This window comes from Leopardus geoffroyi, chromosome D1, assembly GCF_018350155.1.
Source record: "Leopardus geoffroyi isolate Oge1 chromosome D1, O.geoffroyi_Oge1_pat1.0, whole genome shotgun sequence".
Taxonomy (NCBI): Eukaryota; Metazoa; Chordata; class Mammalia; order Carnivora; family Felidae; genus Leopardus; species Leopardus geoffroyi.
The window spans coordinates 59,408,426-59,426,836 of record NC_059329.1 but is presented as its reverse complement, the minus strand read 5'-3'; the positions used below and the strand labels follow the sequence as shown (position 1 = coordinate 59,426,836).

Below are 18,411 nucleotides of genomic sequence, written 5' to 3'. Positions count from 1 at the left end.
GAAGGGTATATGGGAACTCTACCATTTTTGCAACATAAGTCTAAACTTATTTCAAAACAAGAAGCTGTAGTAGTAGCAGTAGTAATAATAATAAAAAGAACAGCAGTCACTGAGGTAGGGAACAGCAGGCAGCTCCTTGAGGGGCTGGACAGTGATTACTGGAGCATCTGCTGGAGCCCATGTCTTAGCTTCTGTCTGCTTCATACCCACCATACTGTCATGGCATTCCTCCATCACTTGCCCCCATTTTCTGCTTCCTGAAAGAGATCAGCTAACACAAAAGGAGAGTTCTAAAATGGCCCTGCAGGGTGATGGAGTGGTCATCAATGGTGGCTACTGTCGATGGAGCCCAAGGATGCACCAGGCCTTGCTGTGCCCTGCTAAGCTGGGGTTGAAACGTGGCTGGTTTGTGGAATGCCCTTGGGGGATGGTGTGCAGCCCCTCTGCTTAGTGACAAAGAAGGAGAATGCATGGGGAAGCTATTCATTCCAGACTAACTTAGTTGGGAAAGCAGGATAGACAGAGCTGCTACAGACGTCATGGCCACTTTGGGCACAGGACTGACTTCATTCTCTCTCTCCCTCCAGCTCCCCAATGTCTGTGTTAGTCTCCTGAAGGAGGTCCCATAGAGCTGAGCTTGCTTGGTCATTTGGTACTGTTGTCCGGTTCCAGAGCAGAGCAGGGTAGTGACCCAGTCAGCCTTCCTCCTAGAGGTGCCTTATCTTGGCTTAGTTCCAAAGCTGGAGAAACATGGTCTGGCCTGACACCAGAATGTGTGGTGAGGGGGAGTAGCTACCACATGGCAGTGGAGTGGGGAAGGATTCTATGGGTCCCTTCTCCTTGGAATTTTAGGCCATGGGAAAGAGGTAGCCTCAGCCTACACTGTACAACCTCTGTGCCTGGGCCTCTGCATTCTTTCTCCACAATCTGTGCAGACATTATGGGGACTCAGTTGCATGAGGGCCAGCAGAGGGTGGCAGACAGGTAACAGCCTGGTCCCTGTCTTTCCTGAGCCAGATGTTCTTAGCTGTCAAACTTCTGAGCTTCCTCGGACCGTGATAAAGTTCCAGAGAGTATACAGGCCATGGGGATCATGCTGAAGGATAGAGAAAAGGGACCTCCTTCTCCTCCCTGCCCTGAAGAGGGTAGGAAGACAGCCCCTCTCCTGGGGACCTGTTAGCAAATTTTGGGCCCATAACAAATGGTCCACCAAGGGAGGGCAAAACCCCTATTTTTGATTTTGAGGCTAAGGAGGGGTCTTCCTGTGGCTGTGGAGGTAAACAGGCCTTAGGCTGGGTGGAGACGAGGTAAAGGGCATGAGGGGAAGATAGGGCGGTTGCCATGCCACAGCCGAGGGGCCTTTATTGGATGTTGAGGGCATGTATAGGTAGGTAGGTAGAAGCTAGAGGCTGTGGCACATCTTCTCAGGGTGTAGCGGTGCCCGGATGTCCAGTTTGTGGGTCTTGCTGTCCTTGTCGATGATCTCCAGCCGCAGCTTGGGTGGACGCTTCTCAGCCTGAGGTGAGGGCAGTTCAGGGCTCTTGAGCAGCTGCTTGTCTGAGTCCTCCACAGTGATACGCAGAGTACAGCCCCCTGGCAGCAGATCCTGTTCATAGGCGGCTGCCAGCTGGTTCACCACACGGCGTTCTACCTGCAGGTGACAGGTGAAGTGGTCGTCACCGCTGTGGCCTGGGCTAGCATGTGGCCTGAGCCTGGAGCCCAGCCTCCATCACTTACTGCTAGGGCAAGTCAGAAACCTCTGAGCTTCAGTTTCCCTCTGCAGAGTGGGGCTAAAAACACACAGTTTAAAGGACTATGCTAAAGACTCAGGGGTGTCAGTTTCTGAGGTTCCCAGCTCAGTTCCTCACTCCTGGCAGGGATTCATACTCGGTTATCCTTCAGGACAGGGGTTTTACTTGATCATCTTCTGGTTTTGGTTCTGAAGGGGCATCTGCTCTGGGTACGAACTATTCCAGGTTGGGAGCCCAGGGGCTGGGGCTGGGGGCCCTGGGGTGGGAAGTATGGAGGTGCCTTACTTCTCTAAGGATCCTGTGCTCACCTCATGCTTGATGGAGCGGGCGCCATAGTGCACATTGTAGCCGTCGACCAACACGTCTGCCACCTCGCGGTCCCAGAGCAGCGTGATATTGTGCCTCTGCTTGGCCTGAGACAGGTCAGATAGGAGCGTGCCTGCATGTGGCCCAGTGCTTTCCATCTCTCACCACTCTGGCCTGAGGCCTGGGCCTGTGAATGACTGTGTGCCCCTGGGGCCACTGACCCACACCACTGTTCTCCAAGCCTCTAGGAAGGGGGTGCTCCCAACCCAGTGTTCCCCAATTTCCAACAGGCAGATGACCCATCCCCACCCATAGGCAGTTCCTATTCTTACTCTCTTGGCCCAGAAGTTCAGTTCCTTGTTGACAAGTTGGATGAGCTCCGAGTGGCAGAAGGGGAGGAAATAGACAATCTCATTGATTCGTCCCAGAAACTCATCCCTCCGGAAGTGAGCCTGTAGGGCCAGGTTAGGGGTGGGGTGAGCTCTGTGACCCAGAAGGGGTACAGGGAATTACTGGGCCCCAAAGGGGAAGACAGAGAGATGGCAAAGGGGGATCTTCCCACCCAAGACTCCAATAGGAAGGACAAAGACCTCTTACTTTCAGGATGGGGCGAATCACATTCTCCTTGAAGTTCTTTGAGATGGTAATCTTGTCATTAATCTGGACATCCCCTGTGGAAAAAGAATCATAAATTGCCTACTCCCCATACCTAGGGAGCTTTGGGAACTGTGCCTGCCTCGTGGCCCCATTTATGAAAAGAGATCTGGTCCTGCCCCTGATGGTCTGTGTGATCCTGGTCAGGGTCTCAGGCTCTCTACGCCTTGGCCTGCTCTCCACCTGAATATTGAGAGGGTTAGAACTGGGCACTTCCTGAGGCCCTTCCATCTCTATGTGCTACAAATCCAAAGCTCAGGATTCCTTAGGGTAGGAGTTGTGTGAAGGAGGAACAGAGGGGGAGAAGAGTCAGGACAAGACTTGAGTTCTGACTTGGAAGAGGGGTTGGAGGGTTCACTTCCAAATAGAAAGATGACAGATGTGGCCTCCTGCTTGATGTCATCCTCCACATCCTGGGGAAGAGATGTGCTGGCGGTCTGGGCACCTGCTCAACTGCCCAGACAGCTCAGGCTGTGTGCCATACCAAGGTTTTCAGCAAGACGGTTATGGCTCATCTCCAAAGCCTCCTGCCGCAGCTGCAAGGCATGCTGTGCGATCTCATCACTGGCCACATTGGAGGTCATGATGAAGATGGCATCCTTGCAGTCGATGGTCTTCCCTTTTCCATCCGTCAGCCGGCCCTGGGAAAGAACAGTGACTCCATGTTCATGGAGGGTTAAGCCTGACTACCTCTTCCAGAAGTTCTCTCTAGAACCCTCAGCTGCTCCCTCCTCCCAGTTCTCTGAGCACTATTCTCACACCTAGGCTGCAGTGCTCATTGCCCTGGGCTGCAACCAGTCCACCTGTTGAGAGTGACTTCAGGCAATATTGCACCTCTGTTTGTCATCAATAAGGGCCCTTGATTCATCTCTGGCACCCTGGAAGTCAGCCTGATTAAACATGCATTTATCCAACACACTTCCTTGGCGGCCCAGTCCGGGCCAGGCTCGAGGCTCACCGCACCTTTGACATTCTCCTCCTTAAGAGAAGAAATGCCACTCAAGAAACCAGCAATGACAATTCAGTGAGTTAAGTGGTATAAGGTCACTGTAGGAGTTCAGAGGAAGGTATTTTATAGGGCCACTGTGAAGACTAATATGGTCATGTTGGTTAAAAACCCTTAGTTAACCAAACTATGCAAATGTCCTGAACTGTTATTATGACAGCAGACAATATACATTTGCTGTATCAAAATGAATGACATGAACTGAAACCAGTATAATCTCTGCATCTTTATTTAATTTTTTAATGTTTATTGGTTTTTGAGAGAGAGAGAGAGAGACAGACAGACAGACAGACAGACAGTGCAAGCAGGGGAGGGGCAGAGAGAGAGGGAGACACAGAAACCAAAGCAGTCTTCAGGCTCTGAGCTATCAGCACAGAGCCTGATGTGGGGCTCAAACTCACAAACAGTAAGATCACGACCTGAGCCAAAGTCAGATGCTTAACTGACTGAGCCACCCAGGTGTCCCCAAATCTCTCCATCTTTAAAGCCATCCTTTTGCCTGACAGAGAGGAAGAGAAAACAAGGCTCCTCTTTAGCCAATGTGGGAAGTTTCCTTGGAATCTTTAGCTCTTTCTGAAGTGACACAGATGAAACCATCTATACAGGAGACAGATGCACCGAGAAAAGATACAAGGAGCTACAGTAGAAGGGACAGAACAACGAAGAAAGTATAGTTGTCTGGGGCCACTCAGTTCAAGGGCAAGAAGCTCCACCTACTCAGCAAACATCAAGGCTATGACTGTACAACAACAGCACTTTACAGTCATTTATGACAAAAGCAATGGTCAGGGCCTCGCTGAGCAGAACTGATGGGAATAACAACAGTGGACACCGATGGGGCACTTCTACATCCACCTCAGGTCTCCTGTTTAGTGCTTTCCATGTGCTCTCACACTCTTCCCACAAAGCACAAGCTCATGCCAGGCCAGAGACCATGGCTCTGGGGACAGGTCACTGACCTCAACCTGTCAGCTCCTGCCTGCCCCAGGCTCAGATGGTAACTAGTCCTCCATTAACAATTCCCATTCCCTGGTGGTATGGACCTGACTCAGGGTCAGCCCTTGCTTCTAAAGCCAAAGCAACGGCAGACTAGCCCTGGCCCTCAGGGGCTAAAGGGGAAGAAATGTGCATTAACCTAGCCCCTACTCCATGCTGGGCATGGTATCTGGTGCTTGTTAGCCTTGCTTTATATGGGTCTTTGACACAGGCCTCTCAGAAAGTGTTGGTTCCAAGGGGGTCTATTTAGAATAGATGTGCAGCTCAAGTCCTAATCACTTTCTTGTCCCTGCCTTGGGTGGGAAGAAGGGAAAGCAAGAGTGGAAGCAGATAATCTTTAGTTTTTGCCATTAGCTTCCCTATCTATGAGTTATAGATCAACAGAATCTACCTGGGGGCAATTCTTTTTTTCCTTTTTTAACGTTTACTTACTTTTGAGAGAGACAGAGACGGAGTGCAAGCAGGGGAGGGGCAGAGAGAGAGAGGGAGACATAGAATCTGAAGTGGGCTCCAGGTTCTGAGCTGTCAGCGCAGAGCCTGACGCGGGGCTTGAATTCACGAACCATGAGATCATAACCTGAGCCGAAGTCAGATGCTCAGCCAACTGAGCCCCCCAGGTACCCGGGGGCAATTGTAGTTTTGAAGACCTGTTCTGTGCGTGTGTGCGCGTGTGTGTGTGTGAGATGTGTACAAATGTGCGCATAGGACACTGTTCACAGAGCTCAACCCCAAGGACTGAGTACACATGCTGCTATACTGGCTAGAGCAATAACCAACAGCAATTTCATTCCAAGATCAAAGTGCTGCTTCTAACTGGGCCTGTGGATGGGTCCTAGAGGGGTGACGGGAACAGGTGCAGGGTAAGACTGACCCAAAGGATGACTTTCAGTGTTCATGTCTTCTCTTCTTCAGAGTCTTTGGCAATAGGATGTGTCCCAAAGAGGGAGTTGTCACTGGCACACCTCCCAGCAGTGACTGGGTGGGTGTGAATGCTACCCTGGGTTATAGGGGTTGCTTTCCCACTGCTTCCATCCTTGAAGGGAAGAGCAGGTTGGGCTCCTCAGGGGCCAGTTTCTTCTTGGGACTTCTTCCCTGTGCTACAGGCTCTGGGGTCATAGTCCTGCTTGGTGTTTTGGTGAGAACATTAGGGCTCCTGCTTCTCTGGATCCAGGTTTGTGAGAACTGGGCTAGGTGGGAATGAGGGTGCTTCCTTCATGCCCCCAGACTGGATCATATGCCCCCACAACTCCCGACAATTGTAACTTATTCTAGCTCAGCATGCACCACAGTGGGCTAAAATGCTTTTTGCTGCCAGTCTGCCCCACTCATTCATGAACACCAAGGCAGAAACTGTGCATCCTGTGTCCCCTCTGCCCCACCTGAACCATATTCCCTCTGACTTTCCTGATAGGTCACAAGGCTCTGGGTTAGCCTTTTCTTCTCTGCATACTACATACTCCCTAGTTGAGAGATCTCATCCCTTCCTGTGGCTTCCATTACCCTGTCCGTGCTGATGCATTCCTGAATCTCTGCTTCCAGTCCAGAATTGTACTATGCTCTAGATCTCTCCAACTGATGACTGGCCTCTCAGACACCTCCATCTGGTCGTCGTCCCTCAGGCATCTCATTTTCACTGATTTCAAACCTCAGCAACTCACCTTCCTCGCCAATCTGCTGCTCATCCTCCTGTGTTCCCTGCCTCAGTCAATGGCAGTAGCGGCCGTCTTGTCACCCAGGCCAGAAACCCTGCAGCTGGCCACCCCTGGCCCCTCTATCTCCCCTCAAATTCAATCAAATCACTGAGCCCTGCATAGTCAGCCTTCTGGGAGTTCTGGCTAGCCTGTGGCTCTGCTTTAGAGAAGGCATCCTCAGCTCTAGCCCGGAGGCTTCAACAGCCTCCTTGCTGCTCCCCCTCTGCCTTCCAGTCCATTCTCTCACCAATGCCTTCTCTCAGGCTAGGAAGACAGATCTTTATAAAGTAAGAACCTGGCCATGTTTCTTTCTTGCTTAAAGTCTTTAAAAGCTCCTTACAATCTAACAAGTAAACCCATACTTCATCTCCTGGGATTGTAACTGGTCCCTGACAACTTACCCACTCACCTCCACTGTTCTGTTCTCACTTCCCTTCTGTAGCCGAGCAGTGCTGAGCAGCTGCAGTTCCCTGGACAGGCCAGACGGCCTCGAGCCTCCGTGCTTCGGCACAGTAGGTGTCTGCTGCCAGCCCTTCTCCGCTCGTTCGCCTAGAACCTCCTGATTTATCCTTGAAAGGTATACTATATTCCTGTTGAATTAAGTTACTTAACAGAGCATTTCCCCTGACTTCGTGGGCTCTGGGAATGGTTGGACTAAGATAAAGTCCTTGTCCACAAGGAGCCTATAAGCATAACTCTGGCTAAATAATCTTGGATGACAGCTTTGGTCAATGGAATCAAGGATATAAATTTCAGGAATGACAGCAGGTTGGTGGGGACTGTAGGAAGGATTATCAACTCCCAAAAGGTAGTCAATGGAGTGACAGTAGCAGGGAATGGGTGGCCAGGGCTTACATATGGAAGTGGTAACAAGTTCTAGGTGGTGCTGGTTGTATTTCAGTCAGCAGCTGCCTTCCCTCTTTCTGGGCCAAGGTGGTCATCAGAGGTACCTCTCCAGGGATGTCAGAAACTGTTGTGCTCACGCTCCCTGAGCTGGGCCCTCCCTTCCTGTGAATGCTTCGCTGCAGATCTAACTCTCTCTTCTGGTCCTACCTGCATGGTAGTTCTTAGTGAAGCTGTAGGCTCTGAACTGGAATGCCTGGGTTCCAACCTTGGATTCTCTCTTCCCAGCTGTATGACCATGGGGAAATTACTTATCTCACTTTACTTCAGTTTCCATATCTTACACAGAGGCAGTAATAAGAACTATCTTCATAGGGATGTTGGGAGGATCACATGAATTGATACAAGTAAATGTTTTAGACCAGTGCCTGGTACATAAAGTCAAAAATTTCAACTATTATCATGTCTCCTTTCCACTTATCTACCTAGGCAGGGAGCTCCCAGAGAGAAGGTCTGGGTCTAGTCCATAGCTGTGTACTTGAATCCCATCAAGAGACTAGAATAAAGTGGGAGGTCTTACTGCACAGATGTGGGTAACTAATATATGACTTTTGAAGGACCGGCCTTTATTCCTCAGTGGGTGGTCTGCAGACAGGGAAGAGCTGGGGGGCTAGGAAGACAGCAATGAAACTAGGGCAGGGACAAGGATACTGAGCCATGTGGGGAAGGTGATGGGAAGCTATGGGGATATCTGGATCTGGGTCTTCTTGGTTTGGCACCTGGTGTGCTATTTGGTCCATGAGGAGTCCATTCCCACACCTCATCAAGTACACCTGTGACATGGGAAGCAAAACCCCTCCTTGCTGTCCCAGAGCTGGAAGGGGCTAAGTGGAAAAGTGGGCTGGACTCCATCTGGACATATATTGGTTAATATAGCCCCAGCTTGGGAGCAGAGGAGAAGCCTCATGCTCAGTTCTGCCCGGCCTCTAAAGGAAGAGATCCAATCCTCCTATGATAAGCTCTCCCTCCCCTGCTTGAGGTAAGGAATGGCACAGAGTAGGAAAACTGGGGCTCTGGAATCAAATGTATCTGTGGCCCAAACCTGGATCCTCTGTATAATAGCTCCATGGCCTCCGGCAAGTCATTTATAACCTCTCTGAACTTCAGTTTCTTCTGTAAAAAATGAGACAGCTGGGGTGCCTGGGTGGCTCAGTTGGTTGGGCGTCTGACTTCGGTTCAGGTCATGATCTCATGGTCCATGAGTTTAAGCCCCACGTTGGGCTCTGTGCTGAAAGCTTAGAACCTGGAGCCTACTTCAGATTCTACGCCTTCCCTTCTCTCTGCCCCTCTCACGCTCATGCTCTGTCTCTCTGTATCTCAATAATAAATGTTAAAAAAAATGTTTTTTAATTAAAAAAATAAATAAATAAACAAAAAATGAGACAGCTTTCACTGCCTGGCTATTGTGATGATTAGCGGTGACGTTGTTAGCACAAGTCTAGTACACAGAATGTACTGAAAAGCAGAGTTCTTATTTAGAGCTTACCCTACCAGAAGGAGGTTATCTAATTTGTGGTGAGCCTGGAACTCCTTGGAAGAAAAGGGCTTCACAAGCCAGAAAGGTTCTTGGAGCTTATCTTGGATACAGCCTCCTTCTTTGTCACATGAGGTCCCTGATGCCTAGAGATGGAGCAGAGCTGGAACTAAAAATTCATGTCTCTCTGTCTTGGTACCTCTGCTCCATGTCTCTCTAGAAGGCAGTCTGGGCAGCCAGAAAATGTCAATCCTTGGGTAGTACTGGTCTGTCCTCAAGTGCCCAGCCCAGGCCCTGGTCCAGAAAGGGGGCAAAGCATCATTTGCTAAGTGACTGAATACACATGGGGGCAAAGTGGCAAGTGAAGGGATCAGACAAGCCTCTGGGCCCTTGATTCTTGATTCACAGCACCCCATACTTTTGGGGTCCCCTCCTCCATCCCAGCCCAAAGTCACTTTCACCTCATCAAACAGCTGCAGCATGATAGTAAGCACATCTGGATGGGCCTTGTCCACTTCATCGAAGAGCACCACAGCATTTGGACACTGTTTCAGCTTTTTGGTCAGCTGGCCACCTTCTTCGTGGCCAATGTAGCCTGGTGGGGACCCGATAAACTTGGCCACCTGGAGGAAGGAAGGAAACATATTGAAAAAGCCTTTCTATGCTTTTAGTTTCCAATATGGGCACACACAGGAAAATGGCTTTATTCATTAAGACTGCCTGTGTCAAGGGGCACCTGGGTGACTCAGCTGGTTAAGCATCTGACTCTTGATTTTCGGCTCAGGTCATGATTTCACAATTTGTAAGTCTGAGCCCCACGTTGGGATCCATGCTGACAGCATGGAGCCCGCTTGGGATTCTCTCTCCCCCTCTCTCTGACTCTCCTCTGTGTGCGTGTGCACATGTACTCTTGTACACTCTCTCTCAAAATAAATACATAAGCTTAAAAAAAAAAGACTTCATGTGTCAACAGGGACAGTCAGGCTTTCTCCTGGGGTGGCAGGAATCCTGCTGTAATGAGAGAGCAGACAGATTTTCTTTATGCTTGTTTTTCAGAGCAAGTCCGATACAAAACAGATCAGTGATCCTGCTGCACACATATGCCCCCAAAGGACAAATCCCAAGGCAGAATCATGTTGATTGACAGATCCACCAAACCACGTTTTACCAAGGACTCTCACTCACCTCATGCCGCTCCTGGAACTCAGACATGTCCAGCCTGATGAAGCCCTGTGTGGAAACAAGCAGGAGTCCATTTGGAGGCAGGAAGGTAGAGGCAAGGGTTAAGGAGGAGAGCTGCTCAAATAGGCCCTAGGGTTTCAGACCACACCAACCAAGATCTTCTACCCCATTCTCACCATAGTGGGTTTCTGTTCACTCCTCCCCCACATGATCCCCCCCATTCGCTACCTTAATAAACCTAAGTCATGTCCCTGCCCTTCTAAATCTGGCTCAGAATGTCTCTTTTTTCAGGCTTCTACTGGTCTGATTACCGTATCACCCACCTTCCCACCCATCCCACATTTCCTGAGGGCATCTTGTGTGTGCTGGGCACTGGAGCTACAGCTGTGAACAAGTCTTGGTCTCCGTCCTCAAGGAGAACACCTCAAGTGGGGGCAGACATACATGGACAAATTAGGTCACCATCAGTGTGGACCATGATGAGAAGGAAGGGTACAATAAATACCCAGACAGCTCCATGGTGCCCTCAGCTGTGCAGGTCTTTATAGGGACATGCCCCTTTGTTTTAGTTTTCTTTTATGCTAAGAAATCTTTTAATTTATTTAACAGCTATCCATATGGCAGCTTACAGCCCCTCTCTCTCCACCACTGGGCCTAGGAGTGATCTGCAGGGAACCTCTGGGGTGAGGTTCAACTATGATTAGCCTCAGAGGGAGCGGATGTGTGTGTGTGTGTGTGTGTGTGTGTGTGTGTAGTATGGGATCTGTGAGTTAACACAGGCAGAGTATCCACTCCTTTTCACAATGAATTTAGGGATTTAGGGAGTGAAAAGGGCATTCACAGGTAGCCTGTCTCTCTACTCACAGCCTGGGTTTCCCAGGTTCCTCTCCTAGTGGCACATGCTTCCACTTTAGAAAGTGCACTCACTGAATATGTTTCTTCTGAGGGCTGGGGATGACAGGGTGCCAGGAGCCTAGAGGGAGGTAGCTATTTATGTCTGAAATCCAGGCCACATTCTAGCTCAGCTGCCGGTCAGAAATTCACTCGGTGACGTAGTTTTTCTCTGTTCTGTTCACTCTGTACCAGAGGTAGAGGGCGGCAGAAGAGCCTTGGCAGGGCCTTGGTTTCCAGTCCCAGTTTGGCCACTGTCTGTGTGGCACTGGGCATGCTGCCCCCCTCCCCCTTTTTGAACTGCAGCTTCTTCCTATGTAACACAGGCCCTGTTTCCTCTCCCTGGCTCACCAAGGACCTGAGGAGAGACCTAACCCAAGAGGTAGAGGAGGACTGGAGAAGTAGTAAGGCAATGTGGAGGTGACCACTGCTATCCGAGAACATGGGACATTAGCCAGAAAACATTTTCAGAGGGTCCCAGGCAGCTCAGCCAAGAGAAACACACACTTGAGGAAGAATGGGAGGACAGACATGAAGAAGCCGGGAGTGTTTCCCAGATGGAGCAAAGCATTAGAACCCATGAGATGGGTATCTAATGATAATAGCTGACAGTCACTGTGTGCTAAGTACCTGGCAATGTTCTAAGCCAGCTGCTCTACAGGGCTCAGAACATGTACAAGTCTGTAAGGTAAGTATTCTTATCATCCCCACTTTTCAGAAGAGAAGACTGAATCACAGATTAATGTAACTTGACCAAGGTCACTCAGGTTTGACAATTTAGCTCCAAGTCTGTGCTCTTAGCCACTAAACTCTACTGCTTCCTATTTCCTGCTCTGTCAATCAGCAGGGCTCTTGGCAGTCTTCATCTGAAGAATCCTGAGCTTTGTGCCGATGTCAATTGTCCCAGGATCCAGAAGTATAGGCTCTACTGCTCACTTATGTCAAATAATGTGGGTTCTCATCCTAGTTCTCCTACTGATTTGCGAAGTAACTTTGAACAAGTTTCAGGGCTTGAGTTTCTTGGCTTGAATACTTTTGGTTTCACATGATCTCAGTTTAGGATGAAGTGAGGCAACAATTATGACAGTAATATCCAACATGTACTGATTGATTACTACATGATAATGATGGTGTCTAGCGTTTTACATTATTGTCTCAATTAACTTTCACAATAATCTAATGAGATAGGCACCATTATTGGACCCATTTTATAGATGAGAAAACTGATGTAAACAGAGATCCCAGCAAACTCCAGAGTAGCTTAGAATTGGGGTTTGAACCCAGGCAGGTGGACTACCCTTGATTCCAATAAAGAAATTATAAAATTGTACAAATGAGACCTTGTGAGGCAACCAGGTCCAGAGGTACCACTGACCCTTTTCCAATGAGGAAACTAAGGATCACAAAGCCAGAATTTAAATTCAAGCCATCAACTCCCAGGCCAGCATGCATTTCATTTAGTCAGCCCTACTCTACCCTTTTTATGACATGACACTTCCTATAAATCATTCCTTGGGTCCTGTTGGTGTTGGGTACAGTTTAAGATTCTCGGATTTTGAAGGTAGGTCTCAAACTTGCCTGTTACATGGCCAGAAAATGTCTCTACTAAACACAGATTCTGAGGTGAGCTGGCCCACGGGCTGGTACAAGTAGGAGTTTTATGGAAGCACCGCCTAGGATTTTAAAATTAGGGGCACCTGGCTGGCTCAGTCAGTACAGCATATGACTCTTGACCTCAGGATCTTGAGCTCAAGCCCCATACTGGGTGTGGGGCCTACTTAAAAAACAACAAAATAAATAAAATGAAAATTAAATACAGAGACAGTTGTTCTGGGCTTCTCATGCCTCTCATCTCCCTATGTGACGTGGGGACAAACTGACAAGTTTACAATCTAGTCTCCTACTGTAGCTGAGAACAATTGTATTGAAAGAAGAGATGAGAGACTGGATTCTGATTTTACCTCCTCCCCTCAAAATGAACTTGGACAAACCTTTACATGTTGTAGGATATCAGTCTTCTCATCTGAAAAGTGGATCTAATTTAGCATCGCAGGATCAAATAAGACAGCTGATGGGGTAGTGCTGCAGAAAGTACCAGATGATGGATAAACATGAGACAAGGGATCAGGCACTTACTTAAATGTGCCAGAGCCTGAGCTCACTGTGATTCATATTACCTCACTGCATGCTCACAACCATCTTAGACACAGGACTGGACAGCTTCACTTTGAGGCAAGAGAGCTCAAACTTGGAGGGGTTAAGTAACCCACCTAAGGTCAGGAGAAAGGAGAACTGGAGCCTGTACTGAGGAATGGCTGGCTCCAGGGCCCTGACTGCCCAGCCCACTGCCTCCAAGGGGTGACGGTGTACTGCAGAATGCCATAACCATGCTTCTAGGAGCCCCCGCACTGGTGTCAGTCTGCCCCTCATTCAGATGCTCCAACTGAAAAATGACTTGAATCATCAGTCTCTTAGCAAGCCCCGCCTGCCTCCTACACCAGCAAATCAGACCATGCTTTCCCTTCTTCCACTGTGTATGAAGACATATTAAGACAGCTTGGATAAGGAGATTATAATTTGTAATTAAATATTAACCTTTCTGACAGTATTAAAATTAAACCACTCAGAATTCTTCATCCCTAATCAGGTGGTTCCTGCCCGTAACTGTATCTTCCCTAATAGTCCTGCTAGTTTATGGCTCTTTCCAGAGTGCTAATTGTTTCAATCGCTGCCAACCTGATGAATTGTCTTAAAAATGCTATTTTGGTTGCAGTATGTTAGCATGTTGTGTGCTGCTTCTTGCCTACTGCCTGTCAAGTGGGTCTGCTTTGGGTTTGGTTGAGGCAGAGCACAGCTACTGGCAGAGCCAAGAAGGCTTAGGAGCCTTTAGCCAGTTATTAGGCAGACAGGGGCCAGGGATGTGGCTCCAGAGGACACAGCCTGAGCTACCTTGTTTCTGTGGTGCCAGGCCCTCAGGGAGGTGGCAAAGGGGTGGTGAGGCCAGAAGCAGGAGGAAAGGTGGCCAGGACTCTGCTGCTGCGGCAGTTTGGCTGGCAGAGGCCTGAGCAATTCCTCATTGCCTCAGCTGCAGAGGTCTTCCATAGAAATTAGGTGAGGGCATCTGGGGTCATGGGCAATCTCAGGTGGTGAGCAGGGGGACTTTAGCTTCCACAATGGAAAGACTGGTGGAAAGAAGAATGTCCGGCTTTAGTTGAAATGTTTCTACAATCTCCAAGGATGGATCTCTTGGACGTTTCTCTCTGCGTGAAAACATTTACAGTCTGCCTAGAGGGTGCCTGGGTGGCTCAGTTGGTTAAGCCTGCCTAGAAAGTCAAATTAAGCAGGTCTTGGAAAGCCAGAGTCTGAATAGATATGGGACAGGGACAGCCTTCTCCTATGAAGAGTCCGTGGGCTTTGAGTCATGGGGCAAAGGGGACTATGACCACACCACAGGTTAGGGCATAAGAAATCATGTTTAAAAGCTCATATACAATGGAGAGAAGCAATAAGGCATCTTCTCATTCTTGTTTTCTTCTATAGGCCCCAAGACTCTAGCATGGTCTTGATGCACTAGACAGTAATAGTATGTTTCTAAAGCTGTTTCCTTGTTCAGCCTGAGTTCCTCAGGTAAGGGAAAGTGTCCTAAATGTTGAGTTTAGAATCTATTACAGTACCTGGCCAAAGTAGATGCCTGAAAATGTATGGATGAATCTCAGGGGGTTCTCCCAAATGCCCCAGGAAGCAGGCAGGGCAAGGATTATTTTTCCCATGTCATAGATTAATAAATGGAGGCACAAGGAGATTGGATAACTTGCCCAAACTCCTGGAACATTTGGTAGCCAAGTTGGGGGCCAGAGCTGAGGCCTGCTTCCTGGGTCAGGGCCCATCTTTTTGATTCACTATTGACAGATTCAGAGAGCCTAGAATTTTGGAGGCTAGCAGTAATGGCGAGGTTTCTATGGCCTGCACCTCAGGCCCAGATCCTGGCCCTTACCTTTTTGGCATCTTTGTGCATATATTTGGCTGTTTGCTTGGCCAGCTCTGTCTTTCCTAGTAAGACGGAAGGAAGAGGTGTTGGGTTAGGACCAGATGACTATCTCCTGGAATGAAAGAATATTAGAAATGCATGGACACTGGAAATAATGTATTTTATGGGTGGGAACACTGAGGCTCAGAGAAGGTCGGTGACTCTCCCAATGTCACTGGGAGAACTAGAGGTGGTGCTGAGACCAGAATCAAAGTGTGTTGCATCTTGATTTTTCTGTGGATGGAGACTGAGACTTTTTCTCTATAGCAGCATCCTAACAGTGGGAGGTTGACACTTATAATCCAGAGCCAACTTATCCTTTGAAGCCCAGTGCAAACCTTGCCTCTGACAGGAGCACCCTGACTTCCTGGTCACTGCACTGCATCTCTTTGGACACTCATGGTCTTGCCATCCAGCCAGGCTCTGGAGCCATAGGCCAAACAGAGGCTGGGAGAGGATAAAGAATACCTCTCCTTGGCTTCACAGCCTTTCTTTGTAATATAAAGAAGCAATGACAATACCAAAGCGGTGGCTCTAAGGGCCATTTGGTATGATGGCCAAACCTTTGGAAGTCACTGTCTAGTATAGGAAATCAAGTTCTACAGTATCATGGTGAGGTGGCAGTAATCTACATCTGGGGGAGAGCTAGGCCCATGAAGATGCTGAGAGGGGAAGAAGAGACAACAAATGCATGAAACTCCCCAAAAAGACAATGGTGGGAGGTGGTGGTGCAGGTCAGGGGTCTGTGAGGGTGGAGAGTGAGGGAGTGAGAATGCCTCAGATAATCCAGCCCAACTGGCTAGAAAAATACCAAACCCATTTGACTGAAACCAATTTTGCTATGCACCCCACACTGTGTTGGCCAGCAGGGGCTTTCTTTAGCTTGCTAGAAGGTTATGTCCCAAGCTGTACTAATAAATAAGGTTGGTGTGCTGGCAGTGGAGGTGGTTCAACTGTTCCCAAAGGGCAGCTTCTGGGGATGCAGAGTGGCTGGACCAGGGCTAACAGACCCCAAAGGGCCTGGTTGTCCAGGTACATCAGGCCCTATACCACAGCTTCCGGAGGGAGGGGCATCATTCCAGCTGTTCCTAATGTGACAGACGACCCTCTTTCTGGCTCTGTAATTTGGAGGCAGTTGTTTTGAGAGTTGGAGTTCAGAAGTGGGCTGTGTGACCCTGGCCCATAGCAGCTGGGGCTCCCTCAGCACTCCTTCCCTACTTGCCGTTCTGCTCCCAGTTACCTATTCCAGATGATCCCAAAAAGAGGAAGACCAGAGGGTGTTCTTCATCGTACCAGCCATTCTCCTTCCTCCGGATCGCTAGGGCCAAACACACAAGACGGGGGGGACAGTGAGGGAGGCAGATAAATCAATGACACAAAAGGCAGGATAATTATCACTAAGTATACAATATGTTTTACTGCTCTGCGCCCACTCAAAGTCCTCACTACCATTAGTGCTGCCTAATCTGATTAGCTGGCAAGGCCCCTAGAGACACCTAATCAGGTTAGCATGGATTTGGAAAGCTGCCCAGAGCAGATTTCGGATAAAGTTTTCCAGGATGAGCACTCAGCGTTGCCAGGGAAACTGAAAGGCGGGTGGATGGTGAATGGAGGTGAAGGGGGCAGGGGGCTGGTGAAGGAGAACTGGAGAGGAACTTTAGCTCTCAGAGGGCTGGTTCCACTTCTACTCACGACTGGTGGGAGACTGAGCCTGCCTCCTATGCAAATGCAAGAGACAGAAGCCCATGGCAGGCCCTGAGGGATCTGGGGTATGAGCTCTGGACTCTTTCCCACTTGGGGAAACCAAGACCTAGTCTGCTGTCTGGAAGTATAGCCAAATGTACTTTCTGGAATCCAATCAAGGGTAGTGTGGAGCTCAGGGCACAGAGGGGTGGACCACATGGTTGGCACTGTCACTAACCATGACCTCCATCAGGGAGAAATGGTGTGGGAGTGGGACAGATATGTCCCAAGTTCCCTGGGAGTTCAGCTTTGCCAGAGTGAGACCTGACCTCCCCTCTTTATTTTTTATTAAAAAAATTTTTTTTTCCAATGTTTATTTTTGACAGAGAGAGAGACAGAGCATGAGCAGGGGAGGGGCAGAGAGAGAGGGAGACACAGAATCCAAAACAGGCTCCAGGCTCTGAGTTGTCAGCACAGAGCCCGACGCGGGACTGGAACTCACAGACCGCGAGATCATGACATGAGCCAAAGTCGGACGCTCAACCGACTGAGCCACCCAGGCACCCCATGACCTCCCCTCTTTAGGAGGAGGTATATAATCAAAGGCTGTGCATTCAAGGTGAGGAAATTAAGTGTCCAACTACAGAGTGGGAGACTCAGGCTCGAGAAGCATCACTCAAGTATAAGAGCAGGGGACAGAATGAGGCAGAGCCATCAGAAAAAGAACCATTTATTGGACAAGCTATCTGCCGGGCACAACTAGAAAAACTGCCAACATTTTTTTTATTACTCAAGACCCACACAAACACCCTGAGAAGTAAAGTATTATTCTTAACTCCATTATACTGAGCAGGAAACTGAGGCCAGAGATAAAGAGATTTGACCGTCACGTCACATAACTGGTAGATTACTACTAGTTGGTATAGATGGTAGAGTTACTTCTCTCTCTAAACAGGTTTTCTTTTTTTTGCTCACATATGGCTGCTTTTAAAAAGTATCCATTCGGACTGCATTAATGGGAACGTGGCAGTCAGAAGATAGAAGGGGACAGAAGACTGTGCAGGGTTGGTCTACAGATGGAACAACATGTATGCTCTGGTGCTCAGAGTGTCAGGGGGAGATTAACAAAGGGATATATGTCAGAAGACAAGGCCTGGAAAACAAGTCAACTGAGAAAGAGTTGATGGCCTTAGGGAAGTGTCTGCTGGTCCTGAGGTACAAAGATCCTGTGTGGTACAATCTGTGGCTGGGTTTCAAAGAAGTAGCTACACAGATCAGGGAAGGCTTTCTAGAAGAAGTAGGACTAATAAGGGATCATGAAGGCCAGGAAGGATCCGAAGGGGCAAAGGTGGCCAGCATGACACAGATGGAGAAACAGGAATGAACATGAGTAGTTGTGGGTGGGATCAGCTTACCGTCTCAAATACCTGCCATAGGACTTCAGGTCTTTGCTGTGGTCTTTCTCAACTCAATCTCTAATGCTGCTACCTAAAGAACTTTCTAGTTCTGGCCTCAGCAGGAACAGATGAAAGTGCAACTTCTTGGGAGATGCTCTCTGTGAATCATGAGGGGGGCCTGAGAAAACACTCAAGTCTAGCTTCTCTAAACTAGCTGACCCAGCCCTATGGAAGGCTTGGTTCTCAGGGGAATCCACTGGCCTCACAGATACCTGAAGGCTGGGAATGACAAGGGGCAGCCCAAGCCTGGCTGAGAGGGAGCCCCCAGTGTCCTGACAGAAATAAGAACCTGTGGGTGGGGGCTTTGGGGAACGTAGAGATACAAGATGGCAAAGGTTAGACTGCAAACATGATGTGTGGATGTGTTTTGGGGCAGGGGTGAGGCAGGGG

At 48.9% G+C, this 18,411-nt stretch overlaps 1 protein-coding gene across 2 annotated transcripts in view; it reads right to left on the bottom strand.

Annotated features, from left to right (window-relative positions):
- Nucleotides 1–1,336: 1,336 nt before the first annotated feature.
- Nucleotides 1,337–18,411, bottom strand: part of CLPB (caseinolytic mitochondrial matrix peptidase chaperone subunit B) — a 141,920-nt gene continuing 124,845 nt past the window's right edge. For both annotated transcript variants that reach the window (XM_045484134.1, XM_045484135.1), the window contains 9 exons: nt 16,122–16,199; nt 14,849–14,904; nt 9,967–10,011; nt 9,243–9,404; nt 3,196–3,352; nt 2,655–2,728; nt 2,390–2,509; nt 2,060–2,164; nt 1,337–1,651 (listed from right to left, as the gene is read on the bottom strand). In XM_045484134.1, the coding sequence (XP_045340090.1) occupies nt 1,403–1,651; nt 2,060–2,164; nt 2,390–2,509; nt 2,655–2,728; nt 3,196–3,352; nt 9,243–9,404; nt 9,967–10,011; nt 14,849–14,904; nt 16,122–16,199 (1,046 nt within the window). In that variant the 3' untranslated portion in view covers nt 1,337–1,402. The remainder of the gene's footprint in view (nt 1,652–2,059; nt 2,165–2,389; nt 2,510–2,654; nt 2,729–3,195; nt 3,353–9,242; nt 9,405–9,966; nt 10,012–14,848; nt 14,905–16,121; nt 16,200–18,411) is intronic.